At 40.5% G+C, this 22,402-nt stretch overlaps 1 protein-coding gene across 1 annotated transcript; it reads right to left on the reverse strand.

The window, feature by feature from the left end:
• Window positions 1-7,512: 7,512 nt before the first annotated feature.
• Window positions 7,513-21,884, reverse strand: GATM (glycine amidinotransferase). The gene is made up of 9 exons (XM_074600331.1): window positions 21,803-21,884; window positions 21,167-21,385; window positions 15,925-16,120; window positions 14,584-14,774; window positions 13,137-13,274; window positions 12,678-12,842; window positions 10,747-10,810; window positions 10,529-10,645; window positions 7,513-8,562 (listed from the first exon to the last, which is right to left on the reverse strand). Exons 1-9 carry the CDS (start codon window positions 21,869-21,871, stop codon window positions 8,450-8,452), a joined length of 1,272 nt encoding a protein of 423 aa, XP_074456432.1. The 5' UTR covers window positions 21,872-21,884; the 3' UTR covers window positions 7,513-8,449.
• Window positions 21,885-22,402: the final 518 nt, after the last annotated feature.

Raw genomic sequence — 22,402 nt, forward strand, 5'->3', positions numbered from 1 at the left:
CTACTGCCAGTCACAACAAAATAGGTGCATAAGTCCAGGTCCACGAACTAGCTGAAACTCATCTGACACGGTGGTGAACATAAGAAGATAGAGGCAAGACTGAGTACGTGAAACAAGGTGGGTGAGATACTGCACTGCAGAAGGGGAAGGTTAGGTATGACTAAAAAAAACACATGTATTGCTCTCCTGAAGTCACGCAGCAGCTGCAGGGCAGCCAAACCAGCCCTTTCTCCACTTTGCTTGCTACAGCTGTAGGGAAAGCCCAGGAGGAATTAACGTTGTCTCGAGCGCTGTACACAAACACACCCATCCAAAGCCATCAACAGCTCAGCCATCGTACCCTCACACTGCTATGTGTTATCCTTTGTGCCTGGGAAGCATGGATCCTACTAAATCAGACAGAAAGAAGTACCAGGCAATCGTGAAATGTCTGCATCCAAGCCCAGCTGTGCTCAGGGCCAACTGGATCTTATGGTCAGAGCTGTAACAGGGGTAGGGCAAGAGACTGTCATGTCCATTATACTTTTTCTGCCATGCTGTCTAATGGGGGTGCATGTAAGTCCCATAAGGTGCTTCTGTCTATCTTTAAGTACAGACCTACCTTTTATTTTTGGCTCTAATAATTCTGAGTTCCTCACATGCAGTTCTCAGCATCTGCCTTTCTGAAAATGCCTCAAATGTGGCAAGGCCACAGTTATAGTCACACTGGGTTTGTCACTTTTAGCATCTGACACCCCACCCAGATGAGGTAAAGATCCAAAATTCCCTAAAGGCAAGCACTGGAACTTAAAAAAAAATCTACTTCACAGTAGTTCTGCTCTAAGGCAGTAGGACAGGTATAATACACATCAGGAAACAACACCAACGAGCTGCCAACACAGAAACACAAAATAGCATTTCTACACTTTTTTCTACATGGGAACCCACAGAACCATAGTTAAGTCTATCAGGTCCGTACACTATCATTCACATAGATAACAGACAGATCAACATACCTTAGTCTCTGCCAGTTGCTCTTCCTGCTTATCCCTGTCAGCTGGAATCACCTTCATGTTATCCTGTCTGGGTCTCAGCCAAATAGCTTCCCCCTCATCCTTGTCCTGCAAGACACAGAGGGAGCAGGGAGATCATAGAATAGTTTGGGTTGGAAGGGACCTTAAAGGCCATCTACTCCAACCCCCCTGCAATGAGCAAGGACATCTTCAACTAGATCAGACTGCTCAGAGCCCCATCCAACCCAACCTTGAATGTTTCCAGGGGTGGGACATCTACCACCTCTCTCTGGGCAACCTGTTCCAGTGTTTCACCACCCTCATTGTAAAAAATTTCTCCCTTCTATCTAGTCTAAATCTACCCTCTTTTAGCTTAAAACCATTACCCCTTGTCCTATCACAACAGGCCCTGCTAAAAAGTTTGTCCCCATCTTTCTAATAAGCCCCCTTTAAGTACTGCAAGACTGCAGTAAGGTCTCCCTGGAGCCTTCTCATGAGGAGAGTTGTCCTCATAGGAGAGGTGCTCCATCCATCTGATCATTTTTGTGGCCCTCCTCTGGACCCACTCCAACAGGTCCATATCTTTTCTGTGCTGTGCTTTTCTCTAGAACTAGATGCAGCACTCCAGGTGGGGTCTCACCAGAGCAGAGTAGAGGGGCAGAATCATTTCCCTCGACCTGTTGGACACACTGCTTTTGATGCAGCCCAGGATACAGTTGGCCTTCTGGGCTGCAAACACACATTGTCAGTTCATGTCCAGCTTTTCATCCACTGGTACCTCCAAGTCCTTCTTGGTAGAGCTTCTCTCATTCCCTTCATCTCCCAGCCTGCATTGATACCAGGAGTTGTCCTAACACAGGTGCAGGACCCTGCACTTGGCCTTGTTGAACTTCATGAGGTTCACATGGGCCCACTTCTCAAGCTTGTACAGGTCCCTCTGGATGGCATCCTGTCCTTCACGAGCATCAACTGCACCACTCAGCTTGGTGTCATTGTCAAACTTGCTGAGGGTGCACTCAATCCCACTGTCTGTGTCACTCATGCAGATATTAAACAGCACCAGTCCCGATACAGACCCCTAAGGGACACCACTTGTTACCGATCTCCATCTGCACATTAAGCTGTTGACCACTACCCTACTACATCCAACCAATTCCTCATCCACCAAACAGTCCACCCTTTATATCCATAGCTCTGCAATTTAGAGAAAAGGATGTTGTGGGGGACTGTGTAAAAGGCCTTACAGAAGTCCAGATAGATGACATCTGTAGCTCTTCCCTTGTCCACTGTTGTAGTCACTCCATCGTAGAAGGCACCAAGGTTCATCAGTGTCATGGTTTGGGACAGTCAGGCAGGACTTGCCCCTGGTGAGGCCATGCTGGCTGTCTCGAATCACCTCCCTGTCTTCCATGTGCCTTAGCACAGCTGCTAGGAGGATCTGTTCCATGATCTTCCCAGGCACAGAGGTGAATCTGACAGGGCGGTAGTTCCCAGGGTTCTCCTTTCTACCCTTTTTAAAAATGGGTGCGATGTTTCCCTTTTTCGAGTCGCCAGGGACTTCACCTGACTGCCGTGACTTTTCAAATATCACGGAGAGTGGCTTGGCAACTACATCAGCCAGTTCCCTCAGGACTCTGGGATGCATCTCGTCAGGTTCCATAGACCTGATGTGTATGTGATGGTGTCATTTGTTACAGAGCATGCACTGGCTTTGCGAGTCTATTTTTTTGTGGGGCTGCCCAATTCGTCACACTACCAAGCTTATGAAAATAAAATAGCAGTAAGAAACTGGAAGGTTCTGTTTCTCATTCATACATCTGACTTCCTTAACTCATAAATGGTGACAATTTGCTATAAACTAATGAACGAACCACTAAGTTGGGACATCATTCATTATCATAAAGCTATTTCCTACCTGCTTAATTAAGCTCCAAGAATGCTCTATCAGAAGCAGACCCTCCTGGGAAGTGACAAATGCCAGAGGCTGAGGGGCATCCTGGCAGCTCCAGCACAGCTAAACACACTGGGTTCTCTCCCTAGCAGGAATAAAGAGCCTCAGCCAGGTCTGGGAGGCTGGAGCAGGGAATTCAACTCTAGACACATCTTTGACAAGTAGAAATACCTGTGGATCCAACAATCTAATTTCCACCAGTGCTGCATAAAACCAGAGAAAAAATTCTTTTTTGCAGGGCACCTAATTTTTGATCTAAAAGCCAAGACTAATTTTATATGGAGGCATGTAGACATCAGCCTACTCTTCTTAAGCATTACCACTGCAGTTGAAGAACTGTCCACCAAGCTTGGCAGTCTGGGTTATTAATCTTATGGATGCCAAAAAATGGAGCCAAAAGAGAATATTTTAAGCGAGGCAGCAGAAACATTCAGGAGATACTAAAACAAGAAACAAGCATTTTCTGCTGGCACAGACATAGCCCGAAGCAACTGACTGGAGAAAATCATTCTTTCCCTTCTGCCCACTGAGTAGGGCAAAGAAAAAACCCTCCTTCCCCCACATTGTATCATATCAGCACTTAGCATTCCCAACCATGAAACTACAGATACACAGCAGGAGGCTATCCCCACCTCAAAGACTTTACCTTCTTTCCACATGCTCTCTGGTTTGGTGCTGGTACTTTAAGAATTGTATCTTATCTATGAAACTGACACGAAGAATCTTTATTACAGGCATCTGTGCAAATACACATACCTTCTCATTGCCAGTGAGCTTACTACAGCTGAGTGTCAGGAGCAAAATGGAAGGAAAATCTTAGCTCCCCAGGGCCCCTGCCCAGGGAGTGGCTAGCTAATTCCCTACAGCTGAGCTGAGCCTGCCCTGAAAAACTCTCTGTAGATGAAGCAACTGATTTGTCACCTTTCCTTATGGCTCTAACCAATGCACTGCTTTAGGCCTCCCAGTCAGGTCTGCGTTTCTGCTGCTTTTGATGGTGCTGTCCGTTTTGAAAGCTGAAACTGACCTTCTGCCATGCAATAGCAAGTATGTGAGGCCTTCTCAGCCAGGGAAAAACAAATTATGGAGAAATCAAGTCCAGCCCACGTTTAATTTGCTTTATTTACATATAAATTGCAGCCTGGAACAGAGGTGGTCAAACACCATCGTGCCTGCTTCCTCTAGCCAATAGTATCCTGTTGCCCACATGTAATTTGGCCTCAAAAATTGCTTGTAATCAGATATCAAAGCAGAAACCAAGCCCTTCTGTTTCTCACTGTAGATTCCTATTTCCAGGGTCTTGTCTAACCAAAACCAACTGTGACACAGCCTGACCTCCCTCTCTGCAAGAATAAAAATAACTCAGAAGATTATATGTATCAGTATTACGGGGTGGCATCCACCATAACAATATTATATATCATGTACCCTTCATCATTCCTCTAAAGGTTTTGCTGTCTCTGTATCACTCCCTCTTAAATGGGTTACTGGGGAAAATGTTGCTTCTCGTCAGCACTTTTCAAGTTCTTCCACTATAAAGCAAGCCCGCTAGAGCTTTAAAATTTACCTTTGAACTTTTTTTATCATTGCATTGCCCACGTCATAAATCCTCTCCTATAGCGGCAGAATCATATCTCCAAATAACACTGACAGGACAGAAGAAATTGTGAGGCGCTCATTTTACATTTGGTAATACAGACATGCATATTCACCCTAGGGACATTTATAAACCTATCTGTGAATGAATTCTCATACTCCGTGCACCACTGGGACCATATTACAGTTCCAGGAGATATACAAACTTTGCCTGCCCTGCTCTTGTGCCGCTGGATTTACACAGGATCCTACAGGGTTCCCAAATAGTCTTTAGCACTTTTGTAGGCTGGAGCAGTTTCCAGGCATTTATTGTTTAATCATCACTACACCTCATGGAGTACCTAAGTGTGGTTCCCTTTTAACTTATGTGGAAACAGATTGGCTAACTTACTAATTTAAGGTCAGTGAAGGAGTCAGGTCTGAGAAGGCCTCAAAAATATTCACTAGCATTTCTGCTAGTGTGTCTCTCCAATCTCTATTCTGACACTGCTACTGAAAGTGAACAGAAAGCTTCTGCTCGTATGGAACAACTCCGCTGCCTGCCTTTGTTGAAGGAAAGATGACTTAAGAGACAAGTCTATTCCCAAACCAGTCAAAACCTCCATAGACTAGGTAAAAGAACTTGTATTACTGGCAGAAAAAAAAACCCCAAACAACAACAACAAAAAAGAAACAAAAAAAACCCAAAACAAACAAAAAAAAAACAACCAAAAAACCAAACCACTTCAGAAGCATACTGGTGGTTTCCAGGCTGAAAGACTTGGTACTGTGCACGCAGTTTAAGATAAAAAAGAGCATTTGACAAGGGATAAGCAAAAAAGCCGGGAAAAGGCTGACATGTTTATAAAGTCAGAGTTTTGTGCACTAAATTTAGTGCTGAGTAATAGCCATTTCTAAACGGAATTTCTTTTTTGAATAGAAAAGAAAAATTCTGATCCTTTGAGACTATACCCAGATTCTTTTAAACACAATTCAGTTTGCCCAAAAGGGTACAGAAAGGGAGCAATTCCATCTAATCTGTCTATTAACTTCACCTAAGTAAAACAACAAAGTTCCTGGTTATGAAAGAAAAGTGATACTAATCCTTGAAGCTGATCTTCAAATGGGTACTAGAAATGAGAAGACTAAAGCTAAACTATGACATTATAAACTTTGAAATAAATCTTTTTCTTATGGTCTAAATAGGAAAGCTTAGTAAAAACATTGCTTTCCTGTTAAACTAGAAGCCTAAACTTCCTAGTCAGTACTTTCGTTTGATTGGATTGGTTATTTCAGCTTCCTAAAATGAACTGAAGAAAAAAAATCAGTGAGAAAGGCCTTTTGTAAAGACAGCTTTGTGCCAGCATTAGAGCTTATGGATTTATCATCAAAGTAATAATTGCTAGACTTTCTTTAAAACCCTAGGAAAACATGTAAGTGTTGAGTAGATTCAGAGTACATGGTTCCATGAAAGCACATCACATGCCTAAAAAGAAACAGCCCACAAGCAACAGAGCCTGAGAATCACAGAGGTGAGAATCCATACAAAACAACAAAGGCTAAAAAAGAATTCTAGCATTTTTCCCCTCAAACTGGAGAAAAAAAAAAAATTAACACAAAGGGTGAACTACAGTCCTTGTTGGATTTTCTGCCATTTGCTTTTTGCATTTCTCCCAAATAGGTATAAACAACTACCCAAGGTTCTTTATAAATTTTCAGTCATGCTCACGATTGGATACCCATGCCTTAATTCAACACTACAAATCAGAATAGCATATGAATGGTGGTAACTGAAAAACTTTAAAGTTCAGGCATTTGTTGGGAACTAAACTTAAGCTTTTAGTCTAATGCTGAAGCTAAATGTGTCTTGAGTGTTTCCCTGTGATGTCAAAATCTCCAGTCTATGGTATTTTTGAAGGAACTACACCTTCATTATCAGAATAAACATACAGATGTCCCCACCAATCCTTCCTCTGCTATTGCTCTGAAGAACAAGAAATAAATGACTGATCACATTGGAACAGACAGCAGTGTGTTTCCCAGAGAAAGGAAACATTAAGGTCATGGTACATGCAGCACTTTCATCGCTAGGGGTCAATCACGTTCTTTTAGGGGTGAAAAAGAAACTGTGATAGTCTTGTACCACAATTGCTTCAGAAGAGTACACCGAGATGAAGTCAGAGCATTTGTAATGTTCGTATAAAGCACCACTGCCCTGTCAAGTAGGAGTCACGCGTAACATGATATGAAAATGCAGTCTCCTTAGTCCTGGACGGGGTGCATGTGTCTGCTACTAATCCACATTTGGCCAGAGCTTTTAATGATTTCAGGCTGTACCTTGTGCTATCTTATGCCAAGCACAAACACACAGATATCATTTCAGCACTACGGCATGCAGAACAATGGGGAAGATGACCTGCTGCACGCGCTCCTCTACACAGCTGTCCAGCTCCATTGTCAATAGTGGAAAGCAAAGCTTGGTTACAGCAAGACTCAGATCAATTTCCATTGTCTAAAGAGCCTTGATTTTAAAGGGAAAAGAAGGACCCATCTCTACATGGTCAAGTGCTGGCAGCTGTCTCCTTAGCTCTTCCAGTCTGGCACATCTTAAAGCATTCTAGCTTGTTGACATATAACCTGTTTAGACCTACCCAACTCTAGGTAAAATACGGTTTATATGTGATCATGTTATGCCTGACATCTTTTTCGTCAGGGTGCACGACCTTGCCTGACTTAATGGATTCCTCCACACTCTGGTAAGAACGATCTATTAGTGTTACTTTCCCCCACTAGTCATACTTCTGTGCAAAACAGAAGCAGAAACATACTACACGGACAATATAGTACAAGGGTTTTCTGCATTATACAAGTGCCTAGGATGTTACACGTTTTACAGAAAAAAAAAGATCCATGCCTATTTTGTATTTCCATCTGTGTTCTACAAACATGTACGCATCCAGACATTTCACGCTTACTCGTTTTCAGAAGGGCAACAAATTGAGAATGCAAAAAAAACTTTATTAACATAAAAAGTACATATTCAGTAATCAATACTCAAATTCCTTCACAGCATTTGGCATGTTTGATACCTCTTTCTGTATCTGCTACAGATGGAGGAAGAAGGGGTTGTAAGGTGTCAGAGGTTTAGACTTAGAGGGGAGTTTTTGGTGGGTTGGTGGTTTTTTTTTTGTTTTGTGCCTTGTTGAGTTATGTAAACAATTCAGAGTGAAACCTCTACAAGCAGAATATTAGCTATCAGTTGTACACTTAAAAGTCAAATAAAAATCAATTTCAGCAATACAAAAAGCAATATAAAAAGGTATTCAGATGCATGACATGCATCAGAAGAAAAATGTAGGAAGACATGACAAGACTTGTCTTAAAAGTTAAATCATACTGGAAGTTCTCTGTAAATATCTGTATGGCTCGACGCAAAACACATTATAAAATTACTTGGTTCCATAAGAGATCTGTACAGTTGCATCTATTTTAACCTCATTAAACACAAATATATTAGAACAATAGACTCATTAAAAGGAATAAGAAAAGTTTACTCAAGTTTAACATTTCAAGCTGCCTATTTGATAGAGTAACCAGAGGTAGATGTCCAATACTGGTGGCCAAGCTTTCCCAGCAAGAACTTTTAGCTATCTTGTCAAGTTTTTAGATTCAAAGCCAATGTGAAAAGGCTTCATAGATGAAGTATGTCTTTCAAAAAGCCAGCCAGAAAACCTCTATTGCTGATGGAACTAGTTTCAATTATACTGCTGAAAGTGAAGAGTATGTGAGAATAAATCATTTACCAGACCACTGTAAGGACACCACTGACCAAGCACTAGAACTCATGCAGTTGTTTTAACAGAAGTGAAATTAATTTGTTCATTTCCTATGCATATTTTAGAAGCTGAACCATTGCCACCTATCTGGCTCATAATTAGTCAAAGTAAGATTGCAGGGTACCACGGCGGCGGATATCACATGTCCAGCAATGGAAACCACCTCCCAATGAATTGGCATGGCGAATATTCACTTTAATTGTAGAAATGCCTGCAAGAAACATACATTGCATACTTTAAAATGAAAATCTCAAATTCATGTGGTAAGCTTTGATCAGAACATTAGATAATGCTTTATCAGATCATATGGCTAGATGCAAGTACAGAAAGTATTTCCTACTCATTTGTTAAGAATTTATTCTCCCAAATTCTAGGCAGAGAACAAGCTAGGAACATCACTGGCTTGTTTATTCCAGCAGTACCCTCAGGAATATACAGTGCCTGGAGCACAGCTGGTGTTTCATGTGTTACGATGTACCAGTAATAAAAAGAAAAAGTCAGTTTTTGCAGTATGTGAAGAATTAGCTGAAATTCTGCTACAATATATGACCAGGGCACATTTACATAAATCTGTGTGAGCATTTATGGTTAAGACACTGAATGTGCTCTTTCAAGTGTCTTTCATAAAAAGAAGCATCCAGAGTACAAAGCTCTGAGCCTCTCTCTCTCTGAAAGGGGAAAGAGGCTGTTTTACTTAACTACCTAGGTTAAGCTTCCTCACACTTCTTTTAAGCTCTGATGTTTCAGCTGTGGCTCAGTTTATACAAAGTCCTGACAGATGGATTAGGATCAGAAGACTTTTCTGTTATTAAGTCTGCCTTTTTGCTTCTTGGTACTCTCAGGAGCAGCTCAGTAGAATCCATCATCTAGGTCAGCAATAGTTTTGTTCCCAGTAGACCCATCTCAGTCCTAGGAACTTACTGACTACAGGAGTTTATTTAGAACTCACAGGGACTGTGAAGTTCAAGTGTGAAAGATACGTCATGATTAGCATTAATAGCTTCATTTTTAAGTTCTCTCAGGCATTTATAAACCCTCAGCTCCATGGTCATGCAGAGAATTAAAATAAACTAAGATTGAAACACTAAGTGATTCACTAAAGGTTGTATAGCCAGTCTTTACAATCAGATTAAAGCATTAGATTGCACGGTTCTCACCTGCAATCATCTCAGATTTGATGAAAGCTTCAATAAGTGCACTCATATCCATGGCATGAACCCTTCTGCTAGGTTAGCGGTTGCTGTCTTCCACCTTTGGCTCATTCTCTCCTTCACATCATTTTTCTCCCTTTAAAGGAATCTTCTGCTACTGGGGAATATTATCTTTCACTCTACAATCAAAGATCCCTCACTTCTTTTGATTTCTCATCTGCCCACCAGTCATCTTTCTACCCTGTCAGCTTTTGCATCACCATGTACTTATCCTGCAGCAATAGTCAGCTGGCTGTAGCACAAAACAATCTGGCCACCATCCTACTAACCAACTATGAGACACAAGTAGATCTACCTACATCTTTCCCTCCCAGCATGATGGAAGCAGTTGGATTAACTGCATGAGTTCAGATTTTTAAGTCTATATTATTTATCTTTGCAGTGAGCTGTGCATAGTAAGACTTTCAGGTTTTATATTCAATTACAGTTCTCCTGCCACTGCATATCTAAAGGAATTCCACCCTATCATGAGGTTGCACCTCATAGGACTGATGCGCAAAAGTACCTGGTTAAGTGGTCTTAATTTGACAGTTTAAAGTACAATGAGTTAAAATGAGAAAAATCTGAAAGCATTTTGACAATGAGGGATAGCCAGCTCTACATCACTCAGCAATATGCACACTCAACCTCTCCAAGACAGACTTTGACCTCCAGACTGAACAGACAGTTTTATGCTAAAAAGGCTCATTCAAAAGCATGCTAGCAGTAACTTTAATTGCTACTCGTGCTTTTATTTGCTGCAAGCTGTAGGGGGCACAAGATGCAAGAAGCATATATTCATATGACTGAAATATTCAGGAGAGAAATCACTGAATGATTCTTACTTGCTAATCCAATTGTTTGAGTACCTTTTCCAGTGCTGGCTGCTTTGACTACTCTAAGCGAAACCTTCGTTCATCCTGATGTGCATTGTTGGTATCATGATCATTTTGTTTTAAGTATATGTTGAAATACATAAGGACGTACCCAGATTTTCAAACATCTTCTGAATTGATGTCTCATTGGCATCCACCATCACTCGTTTCTCATCCAGCATTAGGACATTCATGGACAGCCATTTAGAAGACATCCACAGTGGGTGATCTAAACACAGGAGAATGAACCTTCTACTGTACCAATGTCACCGCATATTAATACTCTTAAGAATACTCTTGAAATTCTTAGAAAAGAAAGAGTGAATATACCATCTGGGATGAGTGGCACTGGGGGGCGAATCACAGTCCAGCCTGCTTTCTTGAAGAGCTCAATCTGAAAGAGCAATTAGATTCTAAACAAGAGTCTTAAAGCATCACATCACATCCTACAACCTATGCCACACTTCCCCAGGCTTCTTCAATATACATGACATCCCCTTCCCTCTGTTCACTACTTTTGTCCCCATTCAAGTTCCATCCACAAATCCAGTTTTCATACAAGCATTTTTTGAAAGCCTTTTCAAACTTTGCATACCACTAGCATTTGTTTCTACTGGTTTTATATATGCTAGGTATACTAAGACAAAAGGTAACGCACACCATTTGGAGCCTATGAAGTAAAGATACTCATAACAGCACAAAGGAATTAAATTCTTTATTGTTTGTACTGTTTCTTCCCATATGACTGTAAAAGTCATTAATATGAATTACACTGCCATTTATAGAAACATACCCACCAAAACCGCCACATAAAATTATGTTTGCATCATGCTTCATAAGAAACTTAATATGCGGTTTAGTTAACAAAGGAAACAAAATAATTTAGGTCTTCAAGAATTACACAGCTAAGTTAAGTTAAAAATAAGAGGAGAACATTTTGGCTAAGGAGAACTGACTTTTCGACTTCATTGTCTGAATACTTGGAAGAGCTCTTTATTCAAGTGTTACCAGGAGGTGAAGCTCCCATTCTGAAAACTCACTAACCAGCCTGGCCTGCCAGGATTTTTAAAGAGCAGCCCTCTTTAACCTGCACCTCCGCCCCATTTGCCAGTCGTCCAGAACTGCCAAATTAGTTTTTATGAAAGAAAGCTGCATCTATCTTTTCTATCTACACAGACAGCAGTTTTCCACTAAAAGAGTCCCAGCACGTGGGTTTAACAAAAAGTGACCAAGAGCCTCCTCTTGCAAGGAAGATTATGAAAAACAGGGGAAGAGAAGAGGCAAGGAAAAGACTATGATTGTTTTAAAAAATATATTCTCATAACGGATATTACAAGAGGCAGTAATTCAATGGGACCATTTGCATTGAAGCCACTTGCTGAGAAGAGACTAATATTGCTTCTAAGAGCTAGGCTGTGCACATGGTTCCGTAATGTCTGCTGCACACAGCTCTATCCCACTGATTCAGTATCAGCTCAGCTATTCCCATGTGGTTGTACAGATTCTGAAATCATGGGGATCCTCACAAAAATCCTCAAACACTGACAGTACAGGTAACATGTCTGTAACACGAGTTTGTACTCTCTGGAACGCTTTCTGATCTGATTGCACTGTTTAGCAGTATTAGCTTTTTCTGAGTGAAGTAGTAGGTTTTACATACCGAACCATGTCTCTCCTACTCTTCAAAATGTATTTCTCACTCAGTTATTCAAAACGGAATGCCTGAGGAACTACCAGCCTCCTGCCATTGGTACAGTTAACCAATACCAAAGGAGAGGCTTCCAAAATAAGAATAAAAAAGGGGGATTACTCATCTGAGCAGCAGGAAACCCTCAATTTCTCCTTGGGTACAATTAATATATTTAAGTAGTGGAAGCGTTCAGACAAGTAGTATATCCTTTGTACTTGCTTTGATACTACACTATTTCAAAATAGATTGCTTCCATCGTATGTATGCTCTGTACATCAGAAGAAACACACAACACATCTGCCTAGTCTCACAGTAGGTAAGCATAAAGAGCCACAGCAGAAAACTGGGGGAGAACAGTGGTCATTGCATCTTGACTCTAGAATTTTCTCAGCAGTGCAAATACATCTGTAAGTTCCTGAACAACTGTCTGAGTGTTATTTAAATTCAATAATTTAATATTATTCAAGTGTATACAAAATAAAGTTGTGGATTAGCAATTATCGAGCAGGGACCTAATCAAGCTGAATTATTTTTAAAGCACAAAACACTTTCCCTTCTGCTACACTCTTACCTGGTGGCAGGGACGATCTGGGTTAGAAAGCACAAGGCCAGGTCCAATGATATTAAAAGTGGCATCAATGTGCATAGGGTTAGGATCCTTAAAGGATATTATATGCACTCTGTAGTCTGGTGCAAGATGTCGCCTCATCCATTCAATGCCCATGTAATTTGTAACCTGAAAACAGGACATAGTAAGTTTCACCAGGTTAGAATACAAAGTGCATCTAAGCTTAGTATATCTAAAGTTTTATTCAAATAAATATTTAAAGCCAAAACAACAGAAGTTTGTGCCTTTAGCTAACCCCTTAGCTATAAGACAGTCTCAGCCGGTATATCAGACATTCTATGAACAGCAACTTCTTTTGTCAATACTCTTATTTTAATGCTGTTCAGGAATTTAAAAAGACAGAAATACAAATATCAATCATTCAGATAGATACCAAAACTGTTGGAAGAAACCTTTGCTTACCTGGCTCCTTTGTACAAAGATATCTCTTCCAGCTCTAATGAAGTCAGCAGCATCAAAGCATGGCTCAAATTCAGTAGTTACAAATTTTCCCTGAGCAGCCAGTTTATGCCTGTCTTCAACAGAGTGGATTGGATAATCCTAGTTATAGAAAAAGGAGATGGTAAGGGAAAGTTTTCAAACTATTTCCTACTGAACAGTATTTTGAAATTGAGAAAATAAGTTTATAGCTAGTTTGTTCCTTGGAGGTGGTCTGGTTTACTTGTTACTAGAATAAAAAAAGCAAGCACAAATGTGGAAGTTTAAGGAAAAGGTTTAAAATACATTCAAGAATAGGTGATGGAATAAGAGACAATAGTTATATTGAGAAATTAATTGCTTTTCAGAGCCACTGACTCTATAATATTCCGGCTTCTGGATAAAAAAATATTCATTACCATTGGAGTTTAACGGTCAGACCAACAAGTCACTGCGGAGTGACAGAAATACTGGAATGTAAGCTATTTCCTAACAAAGGTGGACTCCCTACTTTTTCCACATTTTAGAATGTAGAAGGTAGATCTTCAGATATTGTAGAAGGTAGATCTTCAGGAATTTAAACAGATTTTAGAATGAAACAATGCAATTAAGAACAAATGAGGTGTAAAAAAAACCCAGCGAACAAAAACTACTGGATAAGTAGTTTCTATGTTTTAGAACAGGGTCTGGAAGTTTTCCAATACTGACAGATTACTAGTCTAAAGTAATTCTGTTTAACAAAGACTTCTTTGCATCATTGATAAGATGTCACTCTTCCCAGAAAGTTATAATCATTCCACAACCAGTTTTACTGCACTTATTGTAGGTGCTCTTACCAAGGTCCTAATGCATTTGGGGGCCTATAGGAAACTACCAAAATTGTCTGAGTCAAAATTATTACAAAAGAAAAAAATTAAAGAAAAAAAGTCACTTAAATATTTGGAAGGTAAATACTCACAATTTAGATCCTCCACTATTTCTTTTACATAACTTTCAAAATACTAATCATCATGCAAGACAAAGATCATGAGGGTTTTTTTCCTGTGACAAAATATATATTCTTTCCCACTTTCCTGATACACTCAGGACATACTGACATTCTTAGGGAATCTTAATTCTTTAATGTAACCTTTGTGATGTCTTTCTAGCATTCCTTTCTCTTCAGTAGTCCTAAATTACAGCCAGTAATCAAAACAATTCAAAGCAGACTTGAATTCAATAGACACAACTTCCTGTTTCTTATTCCCTAATTGCACACACTCGGTTTCATTTGGAAAGGCTACAGAATATTTGCATACCAGTAGTAAACCCGCAAATTTCCAGATTTGTTTTGTTCTCCCCCCGTTTTGTAAAAGCTAGATATCAGGTTGAAACTATCAACAAAATTCTATATAACCAGAACTGAAGTTCTGAAGCACAATGAGAACAATACCTGATCATAGAGTTCATCTGCCATTGTGGGTTTGGGGGCAGTTGTCCACTTAGCACCAGAGTTGAAATAATCTTTGATTATTCGTCTATATGCTCTGTACTCAAAGAACCGAGCACGCCAAGCCATAGGCGCTTCAATAATTTCATTTCCCACCACCAACAGGATGTCTCTTGGCATGGCAGCATACATACCTGAAAGGAAAAAGGCCATTAACCTATGAGACAAATATGCTTTTCTCAGCTCTTTCAGTTTATTCACTTTTCACCCTCCTTTTTACCACTACTTCTATCCAAAAGAATGGCAAAAAGCATCTTTAGCAAAGTCAAGAAACCAGCACGTAATCTGAGGTCTTCACATTCTTCAGTAAATTTTCAAAGTTACTTTTTTTTTTTTTTTCCAAAATACATGCAACTTTTTCTACAAAGCCTTCACTTCATAATTTGGTTAATGGAAGTTAACTAGACAAATGCTTATGAATTACTCAGATGACTTCAAAAGGTGATGATGGGTAGCAAGTTTTCCAAGCGGACCTCATTTCTTTATATGCCATCCTTTCAAGAAGTGTTAGTACAGAACAGGAATTTGATGGAACACAGAACTAGTGCAGGAAGCAGTCCCATTAGACTTTTCATCAATATTATCTGTTCCCTAATGAATTTGAATTCCACTAGAACAACTTAAGAACATGTCTGACATGAAAAGAGCCTGGAGACCATGCTTGATGCAAAGCTCAGTACAAGCCAATGTGCTCTTACTGAGGAATCTTGGCCTGAAGGTAAAGAAACATTCAAATTTTGTTGACACTAGTGAGGATCCTCCTGGAAAACTGTTTCCAGTTTTGGCCTCCATAGTTTAAGATGGATCCAAGTCTAGGATCCAACAAAGAGCTATCGAGACAGTCAGGGGGGCCTTACAGCACATGACCTGGGAGAAGAAGCAGAGAGACCTCAGCTTATTTCATGTTGCAACTAGAGGACAAAGCAGTAACAGTCTACAGCTAATTTCAGGGCCATTAAACATGACAGATGAACATTTTTTGGTAGTGTCAGTGACAACAGAGCAAGGGAATCAGGCAACAGATGCTGGTGTGGGAAGTTCAGGCTCGGTATTAGAAAAAAGTCTTTCATTAGGAAAACCATGCCGCACTGAAACAGATCAGCAAACTGGGTGGCAGAATCTCCATCCCTGGAGATTTTCCAAGTCATAGCTACACAAAGCTATCACTGACCTCATCTAGCACTGGCAGTAATCCTGCTCCAAGCAAGAAGGTAGACTAGACATCCAAAATGTCTCAGACAAGAGCTAAACAGAGAAGGCCTTCAACAATGGAAGAACATTTACCTGTAGACTCAAAATCAGGTGTTTTATACTTCACAGACCAGTCAATTGGATCAGGCCTCTTGACGATTACACCTTCTCTTTTCAAAATATTGCACATCTCTTCAATTTCAGCAATAGCTTTTTTTACATGGTCTTTGGGAAAGCTCTGGCCTCCAAATTTCTGATAAAATCCCCAATATTTTTCATATGTATTGGCCTAAAACAAAAGGACAGGTAAGTAACAAAGAATAAGCATCAGTGTTTTTGGTAGAGTGAAACAGATGCATAAGACACAATTCTTAATGTCCAAAGTTTCTTGTTCTTTCACTGACTTCCTGTTGTTTTATATGTGTTATGACCCTAACAGGTCATACTGTGCCTTGTATTTGGTTCCTGCAATATTTTGAAGACTTGATAAGAAATGTTAATGATCTGCTGATTCTTCTAAAATAAAGGGGCAGGAGAGGAGGGGTGGGAGGGGGAAAGGAAGGGAGAAGCATCAATGCTTCAGATAAATGCTCAATTATTCCTGGTTGAGAATTCATATTCTGGTAGCACTCTGCTATCTTTACTACTCCTATTTATACACACCATTGGTAAGGTTTCGCTCAGATGTTTTGTGATGTGCACGTGTCCAATTATTAAACTTGTGTTAACTTGGTGTTAAGACTATTTGTAGTTGTGAATGGCTGATGTTTTCACGAACACTTACATATAGTAACAAAGGTAAGTTTCAGCTGTATCTGCTAAGCAGGTTCATTGAACTGGCAGATAATTTCAGTACTGCTAACAGACTGTATATGTGCCATGATGGCCAAGAAAAAAAAAAAAAAGTCCTCTGAGGAATAGCAGGGAAAAAGGAAATGCCATCTGGAATGTAGAGAAGTAAGAACGCATTTCATTGCCACTTGCAAGTTTAGTTTGACTTTTAGATGGGATTCAGGATGTTTTGTTTCCTCGTATTTTTGGATATAGATGGATCAATAGCTTATATTGTTTCTACTGAAGGAAATACTATTATAATAAATAATGTAATAAATATTTCTAGAATTCTCTTCCCCTCTTTAGCCTTAGCCCTACAGAAAGTCTCATTATTTATCAAATCACAGATAAAACCCAAGAGACTACATTACACTTCAATTAGTATTTAGTGGCTAGTATAGCCAAGTAGCCATGAAAGATTTGGTCCTTATTACACTAGACCTGTACAAACACACCGAACACAGCAAACACGACTCTGCTATTTAATAAAGCTAGCTGACATGTTTTTAAAATGAAAACAACCTTGAGCTTATCTCCAAAACGCACACATCCATAGTCACCTTGTTAAAACCCCACTTCGGTACTGTCACAGTGGTGACATCGGGAATTCTAAAGCCATCCCAAGTACAGGTAACATGCCTTGTTGGCTAGAAGGGGCCATACTTCAGGTACAGCAGCAGTCTAGAAAATGCAAGAGATACTAAATTCACCTGTCAGAGTTGGATTAAAGCAAGTACAGCATTTACAGGCCTAAATCCTCTGCTCCTGAAATCCTGTGATAGTCTTCTCAAATTAAAAGTTAATTCAAAATAACATTCTAGTTCTCACGGTTAAGAGAATCCGGACATATAATCAAAACGAATGATGCTGCTTCACTTCGGTGTATCTTTGAAAGCGTTTCATTCAGATTTATAAACTGTGAAACCAGCAGTCTTGATGGGTCTCTGCTAACACTAACATGACAGAGGAACAAGTACATATGGAGCCCTTCTGGAACTACAGCAGAAGGGCTCAGGAACAGGTGAGCAAGTGGTCAGGCCTTCCTTCTACCAAACTGAGTCCTGCTCATTCAGGCAGCATGAGTGACAGCAAGGGGATGCAGGAGAACCTGCCCTTCCAAGCATGAGGTCATCTCCTGACACTGCAGTCCTGACTAACTTTCAGAAAGCAATGTTCTGGACAGAAACAATGTAATGATTTTGTGCTAATACTGTCAGTGAGCCCCAAGGAGGCAAGGCCATTCATCTGAAGGCATGCCTGATCTCCTTTAACAATCCAGGCCATCCACTCTACTCTCTACTATTTCTGGATGTTTGCCCTCATGCTAGAGGGGTAAGGCAGAAGGAAGAGAAAATTCAACCTTTTAGGCATTCTTAACATTTATATAGAGAGCCCAGGCAAAGATCTCAGCATGGCCATCCTCCTCCTCCAGTACTGAAGCTTCTTTCCATCCTTCCCAAAGGATTTGTTCTTTTTCTGTAAGTGAGGTCTTGGGTAATTTGATCACCTCAGACTTGCCAGCTGTTGAGATGTCACATGCAGATCACATGAAGTGCCTAGCACTCCTATGGAAACCTGTTCTGCTAATGAGACAAATTTGTCCTAAGGAGTAAAACTAGTTATTTTCAGAGCCACCCACGATGTATTTGAAGATCATTAATTCATAACAGGTGCGGCTCCCCTCTTCACCAGGTGTCCTCTAGTAGTGCTCTTTTCACACCTGGGAAATTATACTTGTCTTGCACTAATATGATGGCATAATCTTAAAGTTATGACAGACTAAGGGCTACCACCATGCCACCACTCATATTCCCTACCTTCTGAATAACTGGGAAAAGGGTATATGACTGGGACATCTCTTTCATACCAACTCAGGGTTGAGATTTCAAGCCCCTTTGATCATATACATACAACTCATACATACAGACTAAGTGTCAACTCCTTCAGAAGAATACATCTGAAATGTGATATTTTTGACCAAAGTGCTAAATCAAAAAAGGGCATTCTCCTAATTAACGTAGTTGTTAATCTCCTAGTTAAGATTTCCCATGTTTCCCAATAGTGTATTTACCTCTACATAACCTACATAGCCCATTTCAAGCTCCCAAGAGGATATGCAAGTGTCAGCTTGTTAATATTCATCAGATATGTAGGGCTCCCTATTCAGTTCATTCCTTCCTCCTTCTTATGCCAAGCACATCATTCCCACATCACAGCAGAGACCTGTGTATACCAAAACCACTTCTCAAAGTACTGAGTGGAGCCATATTTCCTGCACTTAAATACTCTGTAAACAGACATGTATACAATCTTAAGACACAACTTAGAAGTACCTCAAAGCAAGTATTTAACAAACTTGAGTTATAATTTGAGATGTGTTTTTTAGAGCATCCGAGGTCCAAAGCTTCAATTTTTCCTTACGCAACTCAAATTCGCTAGTTTTAAGCTGCGGGTTTTATAACCAATGACCCTCATTTATACTTGGCAGAAGGCGCGGGATACACATCAACCCCAGTATTGCTACTTACAAGGACAGTAACAGGGATTTCTGGCTATTGTATTACACTAGAGCAGCACACACATACATGCCTTACCTTTCAGTCACATAGAGATTTGAACAGTAACTGAATCTATTAATATCTTTCAGTATTGGCGAGATAGGATTTGGGCTATTGTTTGGATTATTCAGCAAAAACCCCAGGTAAAGTTACTGTTGTAATTTCTACAGCAAAATTTAAGACAAAAGCAGAGAAAACAAGAGGAAACCACATCTCAGCTGGCATGCTCTCTTACTGTTACCTGTTGTGGCCAATGTATCCTTTAGATTTGGCAGTTTACATAAAGCAAAGCTAAACTTAAAGCGCTTTAACCCCAAGTTGTAGGTATTTGAATTGCAGAGATAATTCTATACTTTGACATTCCTCACTGAGCTTTTGATATTGCATGTAACAGAAAGTGAAGTTCTGACCTCGTTTGATTAGTTATGGCTTAATAGGCAGTAGAACCAGGCTAGCTTTATAGCACGTCACATTTCAGGCAGTTAGATATTTGAAATAGTATTTTTTTCTGACATTAAAGCAAGCCCTTGACCACTACTTGAGAACAGAATTTTGTCTCATTTAATGTTACAACGTAAGTTAGACACGTTTTTTCCTTACTCTTTCTGTACGTTCATTATGGCAGTGTGAAGTACATAAATGCGCATACATACACTTGCGTATTAGACATGCCAATCCTCATTGACTTCTTTTTCTGAAGCTACTAGAGTATCTTTGGAGTGTCTAAAACAGGATTCCAGAGGTTGGTAACTGAGCTTCAGCTTTCAAGGAGTAAATAAAGGTTATAATGAAGTCAGTGGTAAAATTGTCATTGCGCTCACTGGGGCCAAGATATCATCTCAAGTGTCCTGATACAAGTCAAATTACTCTTCTGTCTCGGGATTAGAACTACCAAGCTGCAGTAATTCATTCACACTCCTCCAACTACTTTTGCCCAGAATCATAGTCCAGATTCTAAAAAAACAAACGTAAAAGGGGATAGGGGAAGTCTTCTCCACAAGTACGTCCCAAACTTCCTCTAACTACCATTTCTAGCACTTTAAACATATTTTCAGTATCTTTGTTTGTCATTTCTTCAATGCCAGATCAGAAAAATTCACCTTCTTAATTGAGGTCTTCCAGTCAACTTTGTCAAGATATCCTTTGAAACATTACTAAGGTCTTTTCAGCAAAAGTAGCGTAGCAGCTCATTTTGCATTATAGATGTGGATTACATGCTGCCTTGGAGACAGTACTGTACTATGACACAGTGGAAGAGAATAATTCAGGATCATCCCCATGAATGCAGGTAACAACATACACTTAGCAACTTTAAAGTCCAAATAAAGTACACAATAAAAATCTGGAGCAAGCCCATTGTTTGAGTGCTCCTGTTCTAAAATACAACATTTCAGAGAACAAAGAAACGTGGGTTTATTTAGGTAGCTGCTGTAGTTTTAGGCACAGAAAAACACTGAAAAACAGAGGAGTATGTGTTTCCATACAATACTTACCACAGCACATAAGAGCTGCAGTGAGCTATTTAAACAGAATGGTCCTGCTAGTCTACAGCTATGGAACTCTGTATTTCTCAGACTGTGAAGTAGTAAAGTATACCTTTTTTCAAGCAGTAACCCTACTTTTGAGCCCAATTAAACTTTCATCAGTCCTACCAACTATCTCAAAAGCTACAGTATGCACTTTGATAGCATCAGGGCTATATTACTAGAGCAGACTGAACGTATTAGGATTCTCTCTACTACTAGCTGTTTTACAATTCAGTTGAAAGAAAAAGCTTATTTCCCACCAATATGGCTATGTGCAAAGTTTCATAGATGTAAACAACTCCTTTGAAAGAAGCAGCTTCAAGAGTAAATACCAGACCTTGTTCACCATAAACCTTAAGCAAATTGTATATATAAAAAAGTGCATTATTTCCTTTTTAAGGTTGTTTTATTGTTTACCTTAACCTCCACAGAAAAAGGTGGGACGCATGCATTTTCAGCTCTTCCCACAATGACCTCTTCCAGTGGGTCCCATTCATTGTACGAGCAAACAGGACAGTCCTTAGGCACAGGGCTAGTGGCCTTGTTGTCATCAGCAGCACAGGTGTTCTGGGAGGCTGTAGCTGCCTGGGTGCTCTGCAAAGATCGCTGCACCCATCCTGTAAAGACTCTTCCAAGCTTAAAATAAAAATGAGAATGAAAATTATGTTTCCCTTACAAAAGGCAAAGGGCAATGGTTCAGTCCATGAGCACCTCAGTCTGTAATCCCAAAGCAATGTACATTATTTGGAGCACTAACAGAAACACACCGTTTGTTACAGACATTCTAATCTATTCACAACCAACTAGATGCTCAAGTCTGCCTTTTAAAATACACTCAGTTTAGAAGGGTAACGACATAGGAGCACAGCATTGACAGTGGCGACTGGAGTCACTGAACTCTGTGCTGCTGACCCGGGAGGATGCATGGGAGAGTCGAAGAAGCCTGTAGCTGTTCCGCGCCCGCTCACAGCCCCCCGCACATGACCTCCTCCCGACGGAGCACCCTCAACCCCAGCCCCCAGGAGGCGGGCGGCGGATCTGCGCGGCACCAACCCGCCAGCCGATATAATGCGCCGCTTCGGCTCCCCGGCTTCCCCCGCGCAAGCACCGCACTCGCAGCATCTCTGTTCGCCGGCGGTGCAACTGCACCCAGCGCCCACCCCGCCGGTATTATAGCGGCCCGACACGCCCCGGCACCGCCCACTGGCTGCGGAGACACAGAGCGGCGCGGGGACCGTCCCGGGGTCGGGGCGGACGGTCCGGGCGCCCCCGGGCTCAGGGGTAGATGAAGGAGCGGCCGGAGCGATCGAGCCCCGGAGCCGGGTTGGATGAGGCAATCTGCAAAGCTGACTAACGGCTTCTTTCGACATACCCGTATTTCACGTTCGCAGATGGCTCTTTAGCAGCAATCTGACTCTGAAGGTTTCCAGTCAGGATTAAAATTCTTCTATAAAAAGTGTACTGAAGTGCATCATTCAGCTATTTTTAGTCATCAAATATGCATGTTCTTCATTAAACCTGTAGTAGACAAAAGAAATTCAATTTTACCAAAAATTCCAATTCGTATGTTAAGATTTCAGACTTTTAGACTCTTAACGTAACAAATTTATGATTCGCCTGAAGTATTTTAATTCTTTAGTTATTGAAAGGGTG

This window comes from Larus michahellis, chromosome 9, assembly GCF_964199755.1.
Source record: "Larus michahellis chromosome 9, bLarMic1.1, whole genome shotgun sequence".
NCBI classification, from domain to species: domain Eukaryota; kingdom Metazoa; phylum Chordata; class Aves; order Charadriiformes; family Laridae; genus Larus; species Larus michahellis.